The sequence below is a fragment of the Euleptes europaea genome, chromosome 7 (genome assembly GCF_029931775.1).
Source record: "Euleptes europaea isolate rEulEur1 chromosome 7, rEulEur1.hap1, whole genome shotgun sequence".
NCBI lineage: Eukaryota > Metazoa > Chordata > Lepidosauria > Squamata > Sphaerodactylidae > Euleptes > Euleptes europaea.
The window spans coordinates 77945397-77968163 of record NC_079318.1 but is presented as its reverse complement, the minus strand read 5'-3'; the positions used below and the strand labels follow the sequence as shown (position 1 = coordinate 77968163).

Genomic DNA, 22767 nt, shown 5'->3' with positions numbered 1-22767 from the left:
AGCCAAAAAGTTGCCAGGTGTGTCCCTCCTGCCCCATGCACCCAGTCAGAACTGCCCCCAATGTCAAGCCCCCGCAAGTGCCAAGCACCTTTTCCTACACCGTCAGGGATGTCCCTCTCCTCATTGCTTACCCAGGACAACTATTCCCCAGGAAGCTCTCCTCTGCAGCCCTTGTCGAAACCAGCCCTGCTTTTTGACCAGCTCCTGTATGTTCCAGGGAGGCCCAAGCAGGAGAGCTTCCTGACGGGTTGTCTTTGGAGCCCGGACCAGCTAACGGAGTCATCCTGCTTTGCCCCCGTCATTGGTCTGTCTTTGCCTCTCACACCCCCTCGTCCCTTACCTGTGCTGTGTGACACGGCAACGCTGCACCTGCAGAGCCCCAAGGTAGCCCAACATTCAGCAAGACAGAAAGAGAGAGAGAGAGAGGCATTTTTAGAATGCGAGAGTGGCTTAACAAAGGGTCCATGCTCAGCCTTCGGAGGGTGCCGCGCGTCAGGAAACTTGGCAGGTGGCAAGTCTGCTTTTCAACGTGCGCACGAGGGATCAAAGGTCACAGGTGGAAGTGCCCATGGCGTGATGAGGTGGTGATGAGGCTGCTGTTTGGGAAACCGAGACCCTTTCTCAGAAGGGTGGCTTGGCTTTCTGAGAAGTTGCTTTCAGCATTTCTCCTTGAGACCGAGATGGGGCTCTGTCCAATTAGCACGGGAACACCTATGGAAACAGGACATGCAAACCTAAGGAAGTGCCCCCCTCCCCCCCCCCCAGGAAAGCCACTCAGTTTGTCAGAAGGAGGGAGCTTCCCTGCTGGTTGTGATCTTCACGGCTTCACAATGGTGGATGTGTCGGCTGGAACATGCCTCGGCTGAAGGATGCAGAGACGTCTTTAGAACAGGGGCTCACACCTCTTTACCTGTACCAAGACAGGGCAGTTAGCTGAGTCATGTGCTCTGCTGGAGAGAAGCCTGCATAATCTGAAGCAGAATCATAGAAGGGGAAGAGACATCCAGGGTCATCTAGTCCAACCCCCTGCACAATGCAGGAAATTCACAACTACCTCCCCCCGCCCTTCAGTGACCCCTACCCCATGCCCAGAAGATGCCCCCCCCCCAAAAAAAAACCCTTCAGGATCCCTGGCTAATCTGGCCTGGAGGAAAATTGCTTTCTGATCTCAAAGTGGCGATCAGCGTTACCCTGGCCATGTAAGAAAGGGCCACGAGAGCCAAACACTGATGCAACCCTTTCTGCCTTCCCTCTCATGATCTGCCTAAGTTCACAAAATCAGCATTGCTGTCAGATGGCCATTTGGCCTCTGCTTAAAAAACCTCCAAAGAAGGAGGTAGAAGTAGTTTGAAAGTAGTTTCCTTAGGGCCGAACTAGGCGTGATGTATGGCATAAGCCACTTCTGTTGGTTTACAACCAAACATTGCTATCTTGAAACAACATTTGCAAGCACACTGGGAGCCAATTTGGATAGGACTATGGTGCCAGGGCAGAGAGAGGAGTCTTTAGCCTTCCCCCTTTCATGCACTGTTTTCTTGAGCCAAAACAGGCCTGGGTTGGGCACTGTTTGCTCTGTTGTGGTCTAGTTTGGCCTGTGGTCTGAGCATCTTACAGAGAATTTTAGGGAATGTAGGCTTTTGTTTTCTAAAACGCATGGCCTTTCAAGGAAATATAGTTCCACAGTTTTCTTGGCTGATATTCTATGACAGCTAAGCAGGCTTCAAAACCAGCTTAAATTTCTAGCGCAGACATGATTTGAGTTTGCATTGCTTTGTTGCCGTCAAGTCACAGCTGACTTATGGCGACTCCATAGGGTTTTCAAGGCAAGAGATGTTCAGAGGTGGTTTGTCATTGCCTACCTCCATGTCACCACCCTGGTATTCCTTGGAGGTCTCCCATCCAAATACTAGCCAGGGTCAAGGCTGAGAGTGTGTGACTGGCCCAAGGTCACCCAGCAAGCTTCCACAGCAGAGTGGGGATTCAAACCTGGGTTTCCCAGATCCTAGTCCGACACCTTCACCACTACAACATGCTGGCTCTCAGCTATGATTTGAGTGCCCCCCTCTCAAATTACAAGTCACAGCAGGTGACTCTTAAAGGACTCCCAAGCCCTCCAGGCAAGATTAGAAATCCCTTTTGGCCACGGAAGCAAAACACAAATTAGGTACAACAAAGCATTTAAAACAACCTGGCTACAATTCTGCTGAATGCCAGCAACCTCATGGCATTGACAGCATAAATCTCTCATCTCCAAGAGTCTTCCAGAGTCAGTATCTGCATTTATCACACACACACACTGAGGTCATGCCAGCTGCATGAACTATGCAGCCAAAAATATCTGATCACTCAAACAGCGCTGAAATAGGCACATGATCTCCCGAAAGTCAAGCTAAATTCAAAATTTGTCAGAGCATCTTGGTGAAAATAGAATAGAAATTGTGGATGAGTGTTCAGTAAGAAATCTCTCCCCAGCCCCAATCTAGAGGAGACAAGGTCACAGGGAAACCTGTGTACAGTGAGGGCACATTAGTTATTTACATGCCAATGTAAGAAACCTCCAAACAACTGGGGGACTGGTGCTTAGTACTAAAAGAAGGCATACACCTGGAGGACTGGGGAGAGTCACTGGGATGTGATCATGCTTGGATTTAAACTCTACAGGAAGGACAGGGAAGGTTGAGTTAGAGTTGCTCTATACTCAAAACAGGAGATAAAATTCATAGGAGGAATGAACTCTGCCACAGAACATAAGAACATAAGAAGAGCCCTGCTGGATCAGATTTTTGTCCATCTAGTCCAGCATCCTGCCTCACGCAGTGGCCAACCAGTTACTCTGAAGGCCTAACAACAGGGCACAGAGGCCGAGGCCTTCCCTCCTGGGACTGGGATTCAGAGACTTACTGCCTCTGCATGTGGAGATTCCCTTTAGTCAACATGGCTAGTAGCTACTGATAGATCTATCCTCCATGAATCTGTCTAATCCCCTTTTAAAGTCATCTATGCCTGTGGCCATCACTACATCCTCTGGCAGTGAATTCCACATTTTAATCACTAATTGAGTAAACATGTATTTCCTCTGGTCCATCCAGAATCCTACTGAATATCAACCTCATTGGGTGTTCCTAAGTTCTCGAATTTTGGGAGAGGGAGAAAAAGTTATCTCTGTCTACTCTTTGGCTTATGCACTGTCACCCCTCCGATGACTTCGGGTCTATTTTGATTATGCATGCTGTTTCCGACCGTCAGAGGTCGCCTCATTCTCCCCCTGCGTTTTGCCTGCGTTTTCAGGGACCTGTTTTATCTTGAATTTGAAAACACAGGGAAATGCAGGGGGAAAGCAAGGGGACCTCTGACAGTCGGAAACAACATGCATAATCAAAACAAAGACCCCACGTCATCAGAGGGGGGACCGTGAAGGAAACAGCCAAGCATAAAAGGCCTTTCTATCACGTGTATAATTTCATGAACCTCTATCATCTCCCCCCTTCGTCGAATCTTTTCTAAACTGAAAAGTGCCGGACTCTTCAGCCTTTCCTTATAGGAAAGATGCTTCAACCCCTTAATAATCTTGTTGCCCTCCTTTGTCCTTCTTCCAGCTCTGCAATCTCCTTTTTGAGATATGGTGACTAGAACCACACACAGTATTCCAAACGAGGCCACACATTAGATCTACACAAGGGCACCAGCTGTGATATTCTGAGTAGAAATATCAGGCCTGAAAAATAACTTCGTGCTTCGGGTGCACTATCGCTCCCCCACCCCCAATTAAAGGAAGAGGAAGAAATCAGAGCAGCTGCTAAATGAGACGATGTGGTGCAGTGAGGAGAGTGCCGGACTAGGTCCCGGGAGACCCCTGTTTGAATGACCACTCTCCCACGGAAGCGTGTTGCTTCACTTTAGGTCAGTCTACACTCTCTCACACAGTGTAACCTACCTGTGAGGAAAAAATAAAGAGAAGGATGTTTGCAAGCCACTTTGGGTCCCCGTTGGGAAGAAAAGGGTATAACTATCTAAATACATAAATAGTGGGCAACTTCAGTTACTAGGGTTGCCAACCTCCAGGTACTAGCTGGAGATCTCCTGCTATTACAACTGATCTCCAGCCAATAGAGATCAGTTCATCTGGAGAAAATGGCCGCTTTGGAAATTGGACTCTGTACCATTGAAGTCCCTCCCCTTTCCAAACCCTGCCCTCCTCAGGCTCTGCCCCAAAAACCTCCCGCCAGTGGCGAAGAGGGATCCGGCAACCCTATCAATTACCCTCACACTGATTGGGAAAACATCTCAAATTATGACAAAAAAGGAAATTTCTTGTCATGACACACGAGTATGCCTTAGAACGGTTTGTCATGAAACTGACCAGAGGGGAATTTGATCCTGAGTGGTATCTGGGATTGGTGTGGGAGGTAAAAGTGATTGAACCCCTAGGGAATAGTAACTCACAATTCAACATAGATGTATAAGTGGTACGTTGCCTGGAAGGTCCAGCATAGCTTTGGTTTAACTACAGAAGGGGCAGCTTCTCAGCTGATGAGGGGATTACTTTAAATGAAATTGGAAGGAAGAGTTGGGAGGGTCAAATTTCACTGGATGCTTAGGAATTTATTTAAAACCACAATAACAGAAGTGCACTAAAATACGTCTGCCACTATGGAAGAGCAAAAATAATGTCAAGAAGAGGTTGGAATGTTTAACAGCTGGAGTCAAGGAAGCCATAAAAGGCAAGAAGGTCTCCTTTAGAAAGTGAAAATCTTGAGCCCAAATGGGGAAAATCTGAGGGGGCACAAAATCTGGCACAATAAACACAAGGCAGCAGCCAGGCAAGCAAGAAAGGAATCTGAGGAGTACATTGCTAGAAGTATTGGGACGGACAGAAAAAACACCTTTAAATACACCAGGAGAAAGTCAGCAAGGGAAGCTGTAAAACCATCAGGTGACAAGGTGTGATGAGGTTTCCGAGAGAGGACAGAGAGGTGGTGGTTAAGCCGAATGAATCATTTGCATTTGTCTTCATTGCAGAAAATGTTGGGCAGCTGAGTCTTAGTTCTTTAAGAACTAAAAAATGAAGATAGATTGAGATGGACAGCTGTGTTGGTTGGTCTGTAGCAGTAGAAAAGAGCAAGTGAGAAGTGAGCTGTGACTCACGAAAGCTCATGCCCTGCCAGAAATTTTGTTAGTCTTTAAGGTGCTATTGGACTCTTGCTCTTCTCTACTGCTAAAAAAAAATGAAATTAGAATCATAGAATTGGAAGGGACAACCAGGGTCATCTAGTCCAACCCCCTGCACGATGCAGGAAATCCACAACTACCATACCTCCCCCCACACCCCCAGTGACCCCCACTCCATGTCCAGAAGATGTCCAAGATACCCTCCCTCTCATCATCTGCTTAAAGTTATAGAATCAGCATTGCTGACAGATGGCTATCCAACCTCTTCTTAAAAACCTCCAGAGAAGGAGCGCTCACCACCTCCTGAGGAAGCCTGTTCCACTGAGAAACCTGTTCCTCTGAGATCTTATAACAAAAATAGGTAATTTGTTATCATCATCAGCCTCTGAGCCAGAAGACTGCAAAACAGCCAATGTCACTCCAACATTTAAAAAGGGAGAGGTGAGCCGGTAGTCAACATATAGCCTATATCCACATGTTGTTGGATATTGTGCTATTGGTGCACGACAGGCCTCAGTGGGAAGTAGATTGGCTCGTCCACACGTATTAATTGTAGATTATTGCTATTATGGATTAATAAAACTATGTGTGGCGGAGAGAAAGTGGAGAGAAAATTTTTTCCATGTTAAAATCAACTCAGAATCATCCAATGAAACTGACTGACAGATAAAAGACAAACAAAAGGAAATACTACTTCATATAATGGCTAGTTGACTTGTGGAATTGCTATTGGTTATGATGATGGCTACTGGCTTAGAGGGATTTAAAAAGGGTGTTGGACAGATTTATGGAGCGTACTTCTATAGCTGGCTGTTTTCCATGATAGCCAATTGGGCCCTTTGAGTTTAGAGGCAGCCTGCTATCAGATGCTTTGCGGTAGCCAGAAGGCGAAGGCTGTTTGTTGTTTGCCAGCCTTGCTTGTAGGCTTCCCTGTGGCATCTGACTAGCCACTGTCGGAAACAGAAAATTGGGCTAGACAAACTGTTGTCTGTTCCCTCATAGCAGCTCTTATGTTTGACTAGCAAGCTGGAGAGCCAGCGTGTTGTAGTGGTTAAGAGCAGTAGTTTGGAGCAGTGGACTCTAATCTGGAGAACCGGGTTTGATTCCCCATTCCTCCACGTGAGCAGCGGACGCTAATCTGGCGAACCAGGTTGGTTTCCCCACTCCTGCACATGAAGCCAGCTGGGTGACCTTAGGCTAGTCACAGCTCTCTTAGAGCGTTCTCAGCCCCACCTACCTCACAGGGTGTCTATTGTGGGGAGGGGAAGGGAAGGTGATTGTAAGCCGGTTTGATTTTCCTTAAGTGGTAGAGAAAATCGGCATATAAAAACCAACTCTTCTTCTTCTTCTATACCAGTAACCGATCAGCTGTGCTAGTAACAAAAGGAAGCTCTTTTTCAACTTAATAAAAAGTCATTATCCACATGGGCAGTCTTGCCCATCTGTCTCTGTGGCCAGAATTGCAGGCAGTCTTACATACTGCCTTTGACACAGTCACAAGTATATTATCTAACCAGGTGTCCCCAATCTTTTTTAGCCTACAGGCTCAATTGGAATTCTGACACAGGTGGGTGCAGCCACAGAATGGGTGCCGCAGGAGGTGGTGGAGCCAGCCACAGAATGGCTGCTGAAGCTTACCTTCAGTCACACTGTGAAGATCCTGGTGCTGTGGCGGCAGCTGCTGCCAAAACAACTTTTAAAAAATCCGCACAGCCCATAAAATCTCCATTGGCCAATCCTTGCTGGTAAAAAGCCCCGCCCATTTTCTAAAAACACTTGGGCTTTTTATGCAGGGATGTTTCCCCATGGTCACCCCATGCGGGGAGAGCGAGGCAACTTCTGATGGGGGGAAAAGGCATGCATAATCAAAAGGAAGCCCCGAAGCAGTTGGAGGGGGTGACCATGGGGAAACATCCCTGCATAAAAGATTTTGGTTGGCTCCAGGGAAGGTATCGGCAGGTGCCACAGCAAGCACAAGGACCACAACGGGGACTCCTGCTCTAGCACGTCCTGTGGAGCAGGAAGGCTCTCATACACTTACACTTACTTGAATCAGTGGCCAAACTGGGTCCTTCTGGTTAACCTGCAAAGCAATGGGGAGACAAAGGAGAGGCTGAGAAAAAAGGTAAGATATTCCAGAGGGCGGCAATACCCGCCCAGCAACTCGTCCCCAGCTTCTATTTATTTCAGTCGTGTAACTCCCCACCTCCCAAGCATGTACTCAAGGGGGCTTACACATCCAGACAAGCCATTAGAAAACACTTGGAAATTCCAATCAAAAGTCAACATCAATATACATACATAGGTTTGCATTGCTCTTCTAAAATACTTAAGGAAAGGTATCAGTCGGCTTTCTTTCGGCAGAATATTCTACACATGAAGCTGCATTTATAGTGACTCAGACCCTCGGCCTATCAAGTTCAGTATAGTTGACTGGCAGTGGGTCTTTCACATCTGATCCGTGGAGATGCCTGGGACCAAACCTGGGACCTTCTGCAGGCAAAGGAGATGCTCAGCACTGAGCTGCAGCCCCTTCCCAACTTTGCAGCAAACTCAGAAAAAGATCTGACTTGCACCACCACGCTTCTTACAGGAGGGCACTGGGCATAAAAGCAAGACTCCACCGGTGACGATCCCAATGGGTAAGGAGGCTCCTTAGGGGGGAAAAAGTGCTCAGGCTTTGACTACTGCAATGCACCACAAATAGGGGCTGCTCTTTGGAGACAATCCAGCTGGTGCAGGATACTGTTGCACGCCTTGTAACCCTATGCCACAGCTGTGATCGTATCCAGCCAGTTGTGCAGCAATCACGCTGGCTACCGACTCACTTCTAAATTTGATTCCATGATGCTGGTATTAGCCTAGAAAGTACCACCTTCTCTCCATAGGAGCTCACATACCAAGTGAGGCTGAGCAGACAGACTGGGCTGATGGTGTCCTCACCAAGAGAGGGTGATGGGGACAAGGCACATGGCCTTTGGAACCCCCATCCTCAGGGGAGGTAAGAAAAACAAACGCTATAAGAGTTCTCACGCCCTGACACAGAAAGCCCCAGGCTAGCCTGATCTCTTCAGATCTCAGAATCTAAGCAGGGTTGGCCCTGGCAAGTATTTGAACGGGAGGCCTCAAAGGAATACCAGGGTTATGATGCGGAGGCAGGCAATGGCAAATCACCTCTGAATGTCTCTTGCCTTGAAAACCCCGCCGGGGGCACCATACATCAATTGTGACTTGTGAGCAAATATATATATATAGTTCTCACTCAGGTTGTAAGAGCAGAGCATCTTCTTTTGGCTAGCACTCTGAGTGGTGAGGTGTTTTTACAGCTGGCATTTGGAATAGATTGCACTAAGTACAGGTTTTTATTGGGCTGTTTCAATGTGATTAAATTTTGATCACATTTAAGTAAACACACACAGGAACACGTTGCTGGATTTTGTATCTGAACGCTTGATTCATTGATTTATCCTCTTATTTCTTGATTAACGCTGTTAAAGTTAGCCGTGAAGACAGTAGAACTGGGACACAAAAACTTTCAAGTAAATAAAATAGGTTACAGGCATCTGCTTCAATTGTCGATTCGATACTTGACTTTTACTACCTCAAGGAAGGCAGTTTCTCCAGGAGAAGCAGCGTAAAGGTTTCCGAGATGAAAAAGGATTTCTTTGCACTTTGAAGATTTTAATGTGGGTAGGATAAAGGGCAAATAAAAGTTTACCAGCCTTCATTCGGGATGATGAACTCTGCGCAGTCCATGCTGGTTCTGTGAAGTGGGGACCAGCGCAGGAGGGAGACGGAGCACAGATGCATCCCGGAAGCATGAATCGCTTGCTTGAACGTGACTATGGAAAACCCACCCAGGCCAGTTCTCAACCATGCTCACCCTGGAGTTCACCAAAATGGCATCATTTCATAGGCCTCTGTATTTCATACTTGTTTATATGATCCCTATGTTCACTTGGTCTCCAACACAACTTCTGCACATCATTTGCAAACTGGCCCTTTTTGTGACCATTCTAACATTGGCCGAAAAAGGGGGGGCAGCCGTTTGTGCAACAATCGGAAATGGACTCCGAAATAGGAATGGTCCGTGCCGCAAAATGTGAAACACATTTGAGGGGCTCCAGAACAAGATTATTGCCGTGCGGAGAAGGGTAAGAGGTGACCATGGTGGGTATCTGTGTGCTGTCCAACCTGCATTGGCTGTCTTGGACCATGATGGCCTTCAGATTCTGCTCTGGTTTGGTAATGAAGCACACAGGAGGAAAGCGGGAAGTGCTCCCATGCAAATCTAACCAAGAGTTGACATGTTCCATGGCTGATGAGGAGGAAAGCACCAAGCTGTCTCGTAGCAGCATCACGGCACAGGACTAGGGGCCACCACCCTGCACAGAGTGATCATGCTAAGGACACAGTCTGCCTCCACCCTTGATCCACTCATTTTAGCACACTGGTTCAAGGCTGATGCACACAGACCCAAGTAGCCATGGCAGACTGCATGTGCAGCTCTGGTGCAGAGCAACTGGCATGTGCCCTCGTGAAGTTACTAGGACTGCCACCTGATCAAAGAAATCTTAGCTGGTTAAATCATACGTGTTTGAATCCATTAATCAGTTAGGCCTATGTCAATTTGCACATGAATAAAAACAGCAGAAAGTATACTTCCTTTTGTAAGTAAGTATCACATGCACTGGCAGAACTTGAGCACATTATGAAGCTGCCTTATACTGAATCAGACCCTTAGTCCATCAAGTATTGTCCACTCACACTGGCAGCGGCTCTCCAGGGTCTCAGGCTGAGGTCTTTCACATCACCTCCTGCCTGGTCCTTTTTACTGGAGAGGCCAGGGATTGAACCTGGAATTTTCTTCATGCAAAGTAGAGACTCTTCCGATGAGCCACAGCCTCTCCCTAACTTTCCTTGGTTCACTAGTGATGGCACAACTTTGCCTGCCTTCTCCTTCCCCTAGCAATCCCTTCATGGTCTGGATCGGGGAGTGTCTGGGACAAAATGCCACAAGACACAGGAGGCTACCATAAGGAAACCAGGCATTGATCTCTTACTGGAAAGCTCTCTGGATGGAAAGCTTGCTCCACGGCACTTCCCCCACCAGAGGAAAGAAGGAGACGGGGGGGGGGGACAGTTTTTGCACAGCTCCCCTTCCTTGTGGCAGCCCCATGGCACTTTGACCACGAGGTTCCCCTGACCCAGACCAGAGCAATTGCTTCTTGGAAATCTTTAAGGAGCTGCTGTGGTAAGGCGAGGAAAGACTGGCTTTCACGGTTTGTGGCTGATGGAATACAAGCTTTCATTTTTAGATCAGGCACACACATGTCGCAACAGGCGCCGGATTGGAAGAGGCATTCCCTGCTTGGTGAGGGGGAGAAAGGAGAGTGCCTCTTGTGGAGTGGCATTTGCGGCCCACGGTTTTTGTAAACGTTTCAAAAGGCTTCCCCCCCCCTTTTAATCTGCTTCCTGGTTAAACAGAGCCCCTTTCTGTAAACTAGTCAAAAGGATTTAAACAATTTAATCCAGTAATTCATCAATTACATATTGTAGCCGTAGAAAAGGCCCTTCTTCGGCACTCAAAAGCCTAGCTAAGAGCTTGATGGAGCAAAACACCCAGAGAGTTTGCCTTTACCTCTGTCCTTTCCGTTCTGCATCTTGTTATCCTCCTCTTCCCCTCCTTCCTCACCTTCAAGACAAAAGCACACAGCAGTAAAAGTGAGCAGGTCAGGCAGAGGGCGAACAAGCAGGGCTGCAATGGCAGAGAGGCAGGAAGAAATTCGGCGGGCTTTTTTATGTGGGCCGCAGAATGGGACAGGATTGCTTCTGCAGGACGGTTTCCCTCGCCCCTCGGTGCTACGGCCACTTCCGCTGGAGCCCTCGAGCTACTGTTTCAGCCAGACTCTGACAACCAAACATCCACCCCAGCAGGGAAGCTGGAAACAAAACCCTGGCGGTGGAGAAGGATGGGGAATTCTGGCCACAGGTCTATTTACAATCCCCTCTTGTCCCTCCTGTGCCTTTGGGATGGTTAACTTCAAAATCAATTAAACCAGAACCGTAAAAGGTTAGTTGTCTACATTAAAGAGGCAAAACCTCACTATAAAATGTTCTGCAGGCGCCTCGGCTGTCTTGTAAGCCCCTGGCTTTTACAGCATGCCAGGAGGTGGAGAGGAAGGGTCCCCCTAAGGATGCCTGGGAAGCTGTGAAGAGAGGGAGGACATGAGCAGAGGAGGACAGAAGACGTGAAAGAAAGACAAAACAAAAAAAAAGGCCACAGGAGGAAATGCTGAGAGGGGGGTAAGATGTCCTCAAATGGTGCCGCTGAGCATGGCAAGGACCCATGGGGCAGGGTTGACAGGGCCAATTCTGAAACCAGACCGTGAAAGCTACATCCCTTGCCCGCAGGGAGAAGGCGCCTGTTTCCTCTGGACTACATTCCAGTTTCCCAGCTTGCATTTCCCCGCAGCCAAGGGGGAAGAAAGGAAAATTGCCATTTCAATATGGGACCTGCATCCACAACCCCTGTGGAGAGGCTGCAGTCACCCATCTTTTCAGAGGAGGCAGAATAGGGTCACCAGGATGAATCCTGGTTCCTGGACTGTATGTTGAAGATGGCCTCTTTTTACCATCTTATGCCATTTCTATTTATGTTATTTTTATCCTGCCCTTCCTCTGCTGAAGCTGGAGGGTGAGAGATTCAAAACAGATAAAAGGAAGTATTTCTTCACACAATGCATAGTTAAATTGTGGAACTCCCTGCCCCAGGATGTGGTGATGGCTGCCAACTTGGAAGGCTTTAAGAAGGGAGTGGACATGTTCATGGAGGACAGGGCTAGCCATGGCTAGGAGTCAAATGAATACTAGTCATGATGTATACCTATTCTCTCCAGTATTAGAGGAGCATGCCTACTATATAAGGTGCTGTGGAACACAGGCAGGATAATGTTGCTGCAGTCGTCTTGTTTGTGGGCTTCCTAAAGGCACCTGGTTGGCCACTTTGTGAACAGACTGCTGGGCTTGATGAGCCTTGGTCTGATCCAGCATGGCTTCTCTTATGTGAACACATGAACACATGATAACACATGAAGCTGCCTTATACTGAACCAGATCCTTGGTCCATCAAAGTCAGTATTGTCTACTCAGACTGGCAGCGGCTCTCCATGGTCTCAGGTAGAGGTCTTTCACATCACCTATTTGCCTAGTCCCTTTAACTGGAGATGCTGGGGATTGAACCTGGGACCTTCTGCATGCCAAGCAGAGGCTCTACCACTGAGCCTGGCCCCTCCCCAAATGTCTCTCCAAGGAGCTCAGGGGAGCACATGATTTCCCTACCTTCTGTTTCACACACACAGCAACCTTTATGAAGTGTGTTAGGCTGAGCCTGGGGCCCAGGGTCAAGCAGGGATTCGAACGTGGCTGTCCCCCCAGTCCTAGCCTGACGCTCTGACTACAACGCCACATTGGCTCTCTGCCCTTCAGCCAAACAGTCAGAGAACTCCAGCTTGGACGGCAGTAGTGAAGGCATCAACCAAATCCCACACAGGCAAGGAAGAAAGGGCTACCAGGACGGGGACCGGACAGGCAGAGTTCTGTGATCTCGTAGCTACTCATGACTTAACAGCACAGCTGAGCACGGCTGTACAGCTTCACTTCCAGCCGCTCCCTTGATTGACAGAAACAAAAGGATTCCAAGACACTTTCCAGGGTCCCTTTCCCTACAGAGTCTGCGTATTGTCAAAGCGGGGGCCTGCAGTTTGTTTTCCCTGTCATCTCACCCCACGGCTCAGCGCAACGCATAAGGCTTTGGTGGCTGCCGACAGAAACAAGCCCTACTTTGTCTGCGATTGCGAGAGACTTTGCACGTTTGGGGGGGGGGTGCTTCACGGAGCCCACCCTGAGGGAAAGCCAGAGCTTCAGGCTCCTGTCATGCCAGAGAGGATGTCTGCAGCCCAGGAGGCACCCAACAAATCAGAGGGCTTTTCTGCCCTGACACTGCATAAGCCCAAGCAAGCGGCAACTACCAGGCCAAAACACACCATCTTCAGGGGATGATCTGTCCGTCAGATTTTTGTCCCACCCTTTTCCCAAGGAGGTAGGGCAGCACACACGGTTCTCTCCCCTCTGCTATATTCCTCACAACTGCCTGGGAAGGAGGTTAGGCTGAAAGAATACAGCTGGCCCAAGGTTGCCCAGTGAGATTCATGGTTGAGCAGGCATTAGAAGAAGAAGAAGAGTTGGTTTTTATATGCCGACTTTCTCTACCACTTAAGGAAGAATCAAATCAGCTTACAATCCCCTTGCCTTCCCCTCCCCACAACAGACACCCTGTGAGGTAGGTGGGGCTGAGAGTGTGACTAGCCCAAGGTCACCCAGCTGGCTTCATGTGTAGGAGTGCAGAAACAAATCCAGCTCGCCAGATTAGCCTCCGCTGCTCATGTGGAGGAGTGGGGAATCAAACCCGGTTCTCCAGATCAGAGTCCACTGCTCCAAATCACTGCTCTTAACCACTACACCATGCTGGAACCCTGGTTTCCTCAGTCCTGGTCCAGCCATGGCATTACGTTGGCTCTTGATGCCAGCCTGGCCAAGGGTTGGGGGGGGGGGGAACAGAGTTCAAAAAGCTCTCCTGCCTTCATCACAGCCTCAGGTCCCTTTTGAAAGCGGCCACCAGAGGCATCCTGACAGGCCTGGCAAACCTGTGGGGAGGGGCAGCAGGTATGAAGTCTGCTTTTCCCCCCTCTTTTTTTTAGCTAAACCCATGACTGGAGCTAGAGGGCCAAGACAGGCTTTGGCTGCTTTCTAGGAATGACAGGAATAGAATCAGAACAGGCAGGGTGAAAACCCAGGTCGCCTGCCAGAATCCTATCCAAGGAATCTCCAGCGGCCTTCAGAGAATACCTAGGTCATTTATGCATGGGAGTTTTACCTGAGGTTCGTTGCTCGCTGGACCTACACTTTCCTGTTGGGAATCTAAGCACCAGCAGTCTCCAAGCTCAAATCAAGTCCCTGCCCCTTGAAATGCTGCTTTGTAATTCGCTTTCTTTGTAGAGCTTACTGTGAGATAAAATTCCCACCTCCAACCCAATTGCTGCATGAAAAAGCATTTTAAAAACAAAAAACGGAGCAATCTGAAAGGGGGGGGAGGAATCCAAACCTTGGTTTTAAAAAGCCTTTCTTCTGCTCAGAAAGAGCTCCAAGGAAGCAAAAAGCATTTGAATCCCCGCCTCTTTACACCCCCTGCTTTGTAATTGGCTGTGAGAGAAACCAAGCTTGCATGTTTCATGCTTTGATTTTTGCACGGAAATTTCACCCGCGCTGAGCTCAGGGGAGAGGGAAGAATCGGGTTAACAGAGGAACGGGAAGTCCCGAGATTTGTGAGGGCTGGCAGTGAGGTCACCTCTAATGGAGGGAAAACTCACGCATAACTCCAAGGAACAACCGAGACAGAGGGGGGGTGAACGTGAGTGAAAGTACCCATACATAAATGACCCTAGTTGACCTTCCTTGACTCTGGAGGGGCTGAATTCTCCTGCTGGAATCTTCCAAGCAGTCAGGGATATTTCCTCCCAGGATGAGGACTCCAGAGCCCCACTCTCACCACAAGCCATCCTTCCAAGATGCCACTCAAAATTCATTGCAGTTGGCAGGTTGTGCCGTATATGTCTTGACACTTCCACAGCAGACAAGGAGAATAAGTGACCCTCCTTCCTCCCCCACACCAGCCTTTTGGTATTTGAAGCCTTTTATCAAGTCCCTTTTTAATCTTCCTTTCTCCCAAGCCAAACAAATACAGCTCTTCCCACATTTATCTGAGGAGCTTTCCAGAAAGCGGTTTGTTCCTGCATAGGAAACGTGCATTGAGGACTTGACGTTTGACTAAGAGCCAGATGATGTTCCCACTAGCACAGAGCTGAAACAAGGGGGGAGCACTTCCTAGACATTATTGCCCCCACAAAACATGCTCCCTCCTCACTGAGTTTGAACACTTTTAGCAGAAGAATGCAAAACCTTCCCCAGGGGGTGGGTGTCCAGGAGGAAGAGGTAATGCATTCCTGTTACACAGTAACGGAACTGATACCTGCTCACCCCAAACCGGTCAGGGACAAAAGGTGAATCTGGCTGCAGATTTGCATACACCCTGCTGAATGTAATGCAGCTGTGGGGGTGGAATATGTGTTTGTGTGTCTCCTGAACACTAAGGTAATCTATATCTGCACTGCGTTGCTTTCAATGGGAATTCCCAGTTCCAGTTCTGGAGATCCTTTAAATGAAATGCAAGATTGTGGACCTGGGACCTCCTCCATGCACCGATGAGCCATGACCTTTTTGTCCCCCACCAACAGCACGACCACTGGGTACATTTCTCCCTTGAAAACTCAGCCTTAGAGAATCATCTCCTGGTCTTTGAGGGATCTGCTGGTTTTCTTGTTTAGGACCAAAGTGCAACATTTGCTGCATACCTGAATGAAGCTCCTTCACCAAAGACGACATTGTGTTGGTTATTGAATCAGCTGCTACCAGCAAATCGTTACGAAGATTTCGCCGGGTTCCTAGGGAAGAAAAAGGGGGGGGGAGAGGTGAAAGAAGCTGAAAGTCCAACTTTCAAGGATCACTTGAGCAAGCTGTTGTTACATCAGACACACCCCGACCAGCTATGATGCTGAGTTCGAGAGCTGACTTGGGAATGGCCCATCCCCTGTAGGCAGCGTCCCCTTTAACGGCATTGCCAACAAAGTACTCCAAGGAAGCTGTGCTAGTACAGCAGCTAGGTAGCCAGAGAGATACATGATCTCCATTCTGCTATATGTAATCAGACACCTGCTGTTCTGCTATGGGGATAATAAGCGCATTCATCTACCAGTTGCGATATTAAGAGGATTGCTGGATGGGGAAAAGGCATTAAAGACTCACTTTAGGATTCAGGAATTGACCCCTCCCATAAGTATAAATTTATTTTTTAAAATTATGTGGTTTGGATGCTTTAGGGACTCCCCTCCCCTATGGTTCAGACCCTCCCCGCCCCCCCTCCTAGTTTTTGTTCTTTATGACAGCCAGGAATTTTAGGTCCCCTTTAAGGAAGGTCGGGTGGGTTGACAACGGCTGCAAGTCCAGGGAGCTCTTGGCTAGCCCACCTGCCATACAACAATAGCCACTCAAGGTCGGGGAGAGCACAGAAACCCAACCAGGTGTAACAGATACCTAATCCCCCTCCCACTTCATTTTCATTTCAAAACACACAAAGGCCCTTCCTGCCCCTATCTGTGGCTGCTGCCATGCAGGACAAACGTTTAACTTGGTTAAGTCACTTTTTCTCCCACGCTCCTGCATGCCCTCTTCAAGCAGACAGGCAGCGCTCCAACAGGTAGCGTTTTTTCTGGGGCTCCACCTGCCCGGCTTGCCTGGCTGCACAGACCTCCCTTAAGGCAGGCAGGTAATAATCAACCGGGAAAGGTGCAAATGTCGTATGCAAGCCAGAACGCTGAGCCACTTTGTAAACATTTGCCTCCTCGCCTTGTTCATTTCAGAGCACTCAGAGAGCCCTGCTGACACAATCCAAGAAGCAGAGCGTACGGATGGCCTGGCGGTGATATTGGATATTTCTGACAGGTTTCTGGCTACCCAGACTCTGCCTGCCTGCTTCTGGATGCCAGGTTAGCCCAGTGCAAGGATGCAGGAGTGCTCACCACTGGTCCTCCAACCAGAAAGTGGCATTATCTAAGGTGTACAACTGACCCTTTGCCACCCGGACATATCAAAGGCAACCACTAGTGGAAATAATAGAGATATAGAATGGCACAGTGGTTACAGACTAGGATCTAGGAGAACCATGTTCAAATCCCCACTCTGACATGGAAGCTTGCTGGGTGAACCTGGGCCAGTCACACCCTCTTAGCTTAACCTATCTAGGAACATAAGAGAAGCCATGCTGGATCAGACCAAGGCCCATCAAGTCCAGCAGTCTGTTCACACTGTGGCCAACCAGGTGTCTCTAGGAAGCCCACAAGCAAGGTGACTGCAGCAGCATTGTCCTGCTTGTGCTCCACAGCACCTCATATAATAGGCATGCTCCTCACAGGGTTGTTATGGGGATAAAACAGTGAAGGGGGAAACGTGGTGAGCCACTTTGTGTCCTTGTTGGGGAGAAAAGTGGACTATAAATGAAACAAACAAATAATTCCAATAAAGCACATAATCAATTTTATTTGCTTGTTTCTTGAAGGAAATTCCAGTTCTGTGAAAAGCTTTCCTACTAATGGCTGTGGGTAAGTTGAACTCTAAAGATTATTTTTGTTTTTGGTGTAGATGCCTTATGTTCTGGCTCAAACTAACTAGATTTCAGGGTAAAATCAGACATGACCTGGGAGAGATGATCAGGATCTTCCACAGTTTTTTAAAGGCTAAAAGCAACCATAAAGCAGGCACACACTGAACTGGGGGCTAAAGCACTTAAGAAAGGATGGATGTTTTTTCTCTCTCCATTTTTTACAGTTATTAAAATATTTATACCCAGTCTTTCTTCAAGGCAGCTATTGCATCAAAAACAGTAAAATCTCTTCAGTGAAGCCACGACGTTACAAACGGCCATAAAGACAACGTGATGAGAATAAGTGACAAAAAGCATCTTTCTAAGGAATATCGAATCCGTAGTTTCCAGGAAGACAGTAAACACAGGGGCTTCTTGGATCCCCTACTGGAGCCACAGCCAAGAAGGCTCTGGATCACACCAAGGAGGTCTGAATCTGGTTATGCAAAAGGCAGTGGTAACAAAAGCTTCTCAGAAAACCTATGTGAGTGAATGTGTGGATGCCTTACGTTCAGGAAGAGGTGTAAAGGGAAAGATGGTCCTTTCCTTCAACTGTTTCCCCCATATAATCTGCCCCCTGCCTCAGTATCTGTAGATTTTCCCCTACAGGCGCATAGGGTGTGCATTTACACATGTACAATTAAGACTGGGGAAACATCCAAATCTTCTACAGCTGCCATGGGAGATTGTAACCACAGACCTTCCAACATGCATCTAGTTCTTCCATCAGATGCATACACACAAAAACACTAACAAACCCAACAACAATCCTGCAGCATCTCAGTATTGATAGTAAAACTGAACTTTTAAAGGTACTCACTACTTCAGGGCCAAAACACTGGGTACCTTAAAAGCTGAATTCTGCGATCAGCAACTGAGATGCGGCAAGATTGTTACTGCAGTCATTAGTGTTTTTTGGAGTTCTACGCCAGCAAGTGCTAGATATACATTTTTAGAAATATATCATACCCATCCAACAGGCTAAGTATAGCTAACATGAAATTTCAACCATCACAAAAAAAAAACCTTTTTTAATTAAAAAAATCACAAAAATTGGGGAACAAAGAAGAAGATTGTTAAAGTGATATATATAAATTATTATTAATCCTCTTCATATAGGATATGAAAAAGATGTTAAAAGGGGGACGAACTTTTAAATATAATATGGATAGATTAATATAAAATGAAAAATTAACTATTATTATTTGGGAAGTACCATCAGAAAAATAATAATAGTAGTCATCATTGCAAGCTTTTTTTCTCATCTATTTCTATCATGAACTGTATAGGGTATTTGAAGATTTATGCGAAGATATAATGATAATTAGGATAATCACCATTACTATAATATTATGTTTATTTTCTTTCTTTTTTGATGTTATTGTAATTATTATAGAGATGTGGATCTTATTTTCTTTTTTTCTGTTCCGTCTATATACAAAATAAAATCTTTTTTTAAAAAAATTACAAAATACATAGACCACTAAAGCTCATTTTAAGTTGGCTCCTTGTGAAGATTTTTATGAAAACAGACCCATCAGCCGTTACAGAGTTCTGTCTTCCCCGAGGCTGTCTGATCAGTTATTTGGTAGTGTATTCAATTAACCATCTGTTTTCATTTGAATGTTTTCATAACGCACATTCTTTTTTGAAAATGATCCTGTGCACCGGGTCCTCATTTATCATAAAAATGGACCATTCCAGTTTTTTTTGGTTACAATTCATGTGGGACAACCTTCTTATTTCTGCATGGCCCGCCTCTGAACCAGCAGCCTGAATCTGTCTGTCCTCAGACGAAGTTTTGTGCTATAGAGCCACCTGCCATGTTGGTCTGCATCTGATTTGATCCCCATGAGATGGGGCAGAGATGGCGGGGTTAATTCAAATTTCTGCTGCTCTTCCATTCCCTCCATGAAATTCCTGTGCTACATTTAAATCCAAGGTGATGACGTAACAGCAGCACCCATTTCCATTGTTCTGCCATTCTCCCTCTCTTTTCAACAACAGAAAGTTCACGAATATTACAGCAAACAAGCTGTAAGCGGCAGGGCACCTGACAGGGGAAGATACTCTTGGTACTTAAAGTTATTTTATAAGAAGAAAAAGAAGAAAATACCAAGACCATGGTTACACAGCCCGGATAACCTACGAGAACCAATGAACTCTGACCGTGAAAGCCTTCGACAATATTTAGAAAAAGAAGAGTTGGTTTTTATATGCCGACTTTCTCTACCACTTAAGGGAGACTCAACCCGGCTTACAATAACCTCCCCTTTCCCTCCCCACACTTTGTGAGTTAGGTGGGGCCGAGAGAGCTCTAACAGAGTTGTAACTTGCCCAAGTTCACCCAGCTGGCTTCATGTGGAGGAGTGGGGAAACAAATCTAGTTTACCAGATTAGCATCCGCCGCTCTTGTGGAGAAGGGGGGAATCAAACCCGGTTCTCCAGATCAGACTCCACTGCGCCAACCACCGCTCTTAACCACTACACCAAGCTGGCTCTCAGTTTATCTCAAGATATTTTACTTGCCTTGGGTTTCATAGTCCACTCACCTTGTGCAAATGCTTCCTGAACATCTCCACCGACGCCAGCAAGCGAATCTTGGGGTAAGTGAGTTGGAGTGGAGCCGGCAGATGTTGACCTGACTGGCATGGGCATCGACCGGCCAGTCCCATGGGTAGGAGAGGTGTGTGGAGAACCTGCCGCCTGGGCCTAGAATAAGACATACAGCCCAGTTCAGTTGGCACCTTTCCTTCCTGAACAACTCTTCCACACAAGCAAAATGGCGACCATCAGAACCTCCCCCCCCAATAGATGCTCTAGTCTGTCAAATTGTCTCTAACAAGAAATCCACCCTGTTATGTACTGACTAAGGCAGGGATAGCTATGGGAGCCACATGCGGCTCTTTGATCTGTGGCTCTCCTGGGCTCCGTTTCCCAATGTGGCACCCACTTCACATTCCAGGAAAATGTGCAAGACCATTGCTCAGTAGGGCTTGCGGCTGGCAGGTGGTCCCCACCTTGAAATGTCAGAGGGATTGGAGGACAGATGAGATGCAAGCCTCCCTGAGCTGTGGAACTCGTGCAATGGAAGTAAAGAGCCAGAGCTTCCAGAGATGGAAGCAAAGAGCCAATGCTCTCCAACCTCCCACCTTTCCCTGAACCCTCCACCGTCTCATCCCAGCACCTGGGCTGTCTGGAGGAAACCAAGGTGGCCATAGGGAATGGAAAGTAAAACCACCCCATGGTGGCCACCTAGGAAAAGAGCAAGAAGGTCATAGTGCGTGCTTGTGTGGGCGGTGATTTTACTCCCACTTTTCCACAGCCAACTTGCTCTCCTTGGGGCATCTTGGCAATCTCCGTCCTGAGCTGCTGTGCCTCATGCTGAGGAAAGAATGAGATGGCAGAGAGGGAAGCACTTTCCCTCATGCCGGATATACTAGGGCTGGCTAATTTTCGACAGTGGTGAGGAAAAACAATCCTTCCTGCTCCAAGCTACTCTGGTAATTAAAAAGGTTATACGTATGTATTTAATAGTTATATCTTACACTTGTGTGTGTGTGTTTGGTGGGATGTCACACAGGGCATGCAGTAGTCATGTAGCTCTTTTTGGTTAATAGGAAATGCAAATCTGGCTCTCCATGAGCCAAGGAGCGAGTATCACTGGTTAGGGAATGCAGCCCCCAGTACGTGAAGGTACATAAAAATATGAGAGCAGACACCCCTCGAGGCCCTGAAGCCATTTAATAAGGGCAAACGAGTCCAAATTTGCATATGGGGTTTACATATCAGTTTCTAAACCCATCCCAAGATTCTGTGAGGTCGAGACTTGGTTTTGAGCAATGAAGGATCCTGGGTTATCCCATCAGGCAGCTGGAGAGCTCTCGGTTACTTCACCATTTTGAGAGGTCTGAAACTTATCCTTTTTTTTTTTTTACATTTGTTTATGTTATTTATACCCTGACCTGGATGGCCCAGGCTAGTCTGATCTCGTCAGATCTCAGAAGCTAAGCAGGGTCAGCCCTGGTTAGTATTTGGATGGGAGACCACCAAGGAATACCAGAATTGCTGTGCAGAGGAAGGCACTGGCAAACCACCTCCGTTAGTCTCTTGCCATGAAACCCCCCCACCCAAAAAAAGGGGTCACCATAAGTCGGCTGCGACTTGACGGCACTTTACACACACACACACACACACACACACACACACACACACACACACGTTATTTATAGTCCACCTTCCTCTCTGGGACTCAAGACAGATTACACCATCAGTGGTGCACTAGATTTGTGGTGGAGCAGGAGTTTCAGTGGTTCACCAGGAGTGAAGGCAGTGCTGAAGGAGTCACAATATTACTGAATTCAGCACAAAGCCACTACCCGGTGAAATGGCTGCATGAATCAGAGCTCTGCAAACAAGAACAGACTCACTGCCTCATTTAAGGCTTTCGGAGCTGCTTCTTGGTGATCAGCTCACAGCTGCACCAGCAAACTTTCCATTGCTGCAAAGTCAGGTACTCCCTTCCCCCTAAACACACAGAATGCATTTACAATCCAGTTGTCATGTCTCCCCAGATTGCAACATCCCTGATTGACCCACACTGCTTAATGGTGGCTGAAAAGTGGAGTTTAATGCTGTAGGAATTAGTCTGCTTTCAGATATTAAATGTGTGTGTGTGTGTGTGTGTGTGTGTGTTTGTTTGTGCACACATGCTTTAGGGCATCACAGGCGTTTAGGCTGTTTACTCTGGGGCACCACCACTATCTTCCAACAAAACATTTTCATTGCTAAACCTTTCAGTGTGCAAGAAGCCCTCATAGTAGAAATTTGTAGTACCATCTCCCAAAGGCATAGCCTGACATTCAACATGCGTACAATTGGCATTAAATGTTGCCTAAGTGGAATTTCACAAGGCATTCTCTGGGGATCCAGTTGTCACACCTGAACATATTCTAGGGAAAGAAGTCTTCAGCTGGATTAGAGAGAGGGTGCGAAGACACACGGGAAGAAAGGCTGGGATGTGGAGTGAGCTTGCATAAGTGAAACGCTTTAGGCCCAAGAACACAGAAGGGCTTTGGCTGCACTTGGATCCCCCCCCGCCCCAGTAGTCTCAAAAAAAGGGAGATAAATGGCACTATTTTAACCAGAAATAATTTGCGCTTGACAAGACTGTGCCTACCAGGGTACAGAAACAGACCAAGCTGGTGGAGGAGACAGGCATGTGCTCAACGTGATGCAGATCGCAAGAGATCAATTACAGATGTCGGCTCAAGTGGTAGACCATA

The 22767-nt window shown here is 47.4% G+C and overlaps 1 protein-coding gene across 8 annotated transcripts in view; it reads right to left on the bottom strand.

Annotated features, from left to right (window-relative positions):
* Positions 1-608: 608 nt before the first annotated feature.
* Positions 609-22767, bottom strand: part of DTNB (dystrobrevin beta) — a 157707-nt gene continuing 135548 nt past the window's right edge. For 7 of the 8 annotated variants that reach the window (XM_056853920.1, XM_056853922.1, XM_056853921.1 and 4 more), the window contains 5 exons: positions 20035-20194; positions 15639-15728; positions 10811-10864; positions 7217-7252; positions 609-910 (listed from right to left, as the gene is read on the bottom strand). In XM_056853920.1, the coding sequence (XP_056709898.1) occupies positions 7248-7252; positions 10811-10864; positions 15639-15728; positions 20035-20194 (309 nt within the window). In that variant the 3' untranslated portion in view covers positions 609-910; positions 7217-7247. The remainder of the gene's footprint in view (positions 911-7216; positions 7253-10810; positions 10865-15638; positions 15729-20034; positions 20195-22767) is intronic. The other variant, XM_056853924.1, reaches the window with a different exon arrangement.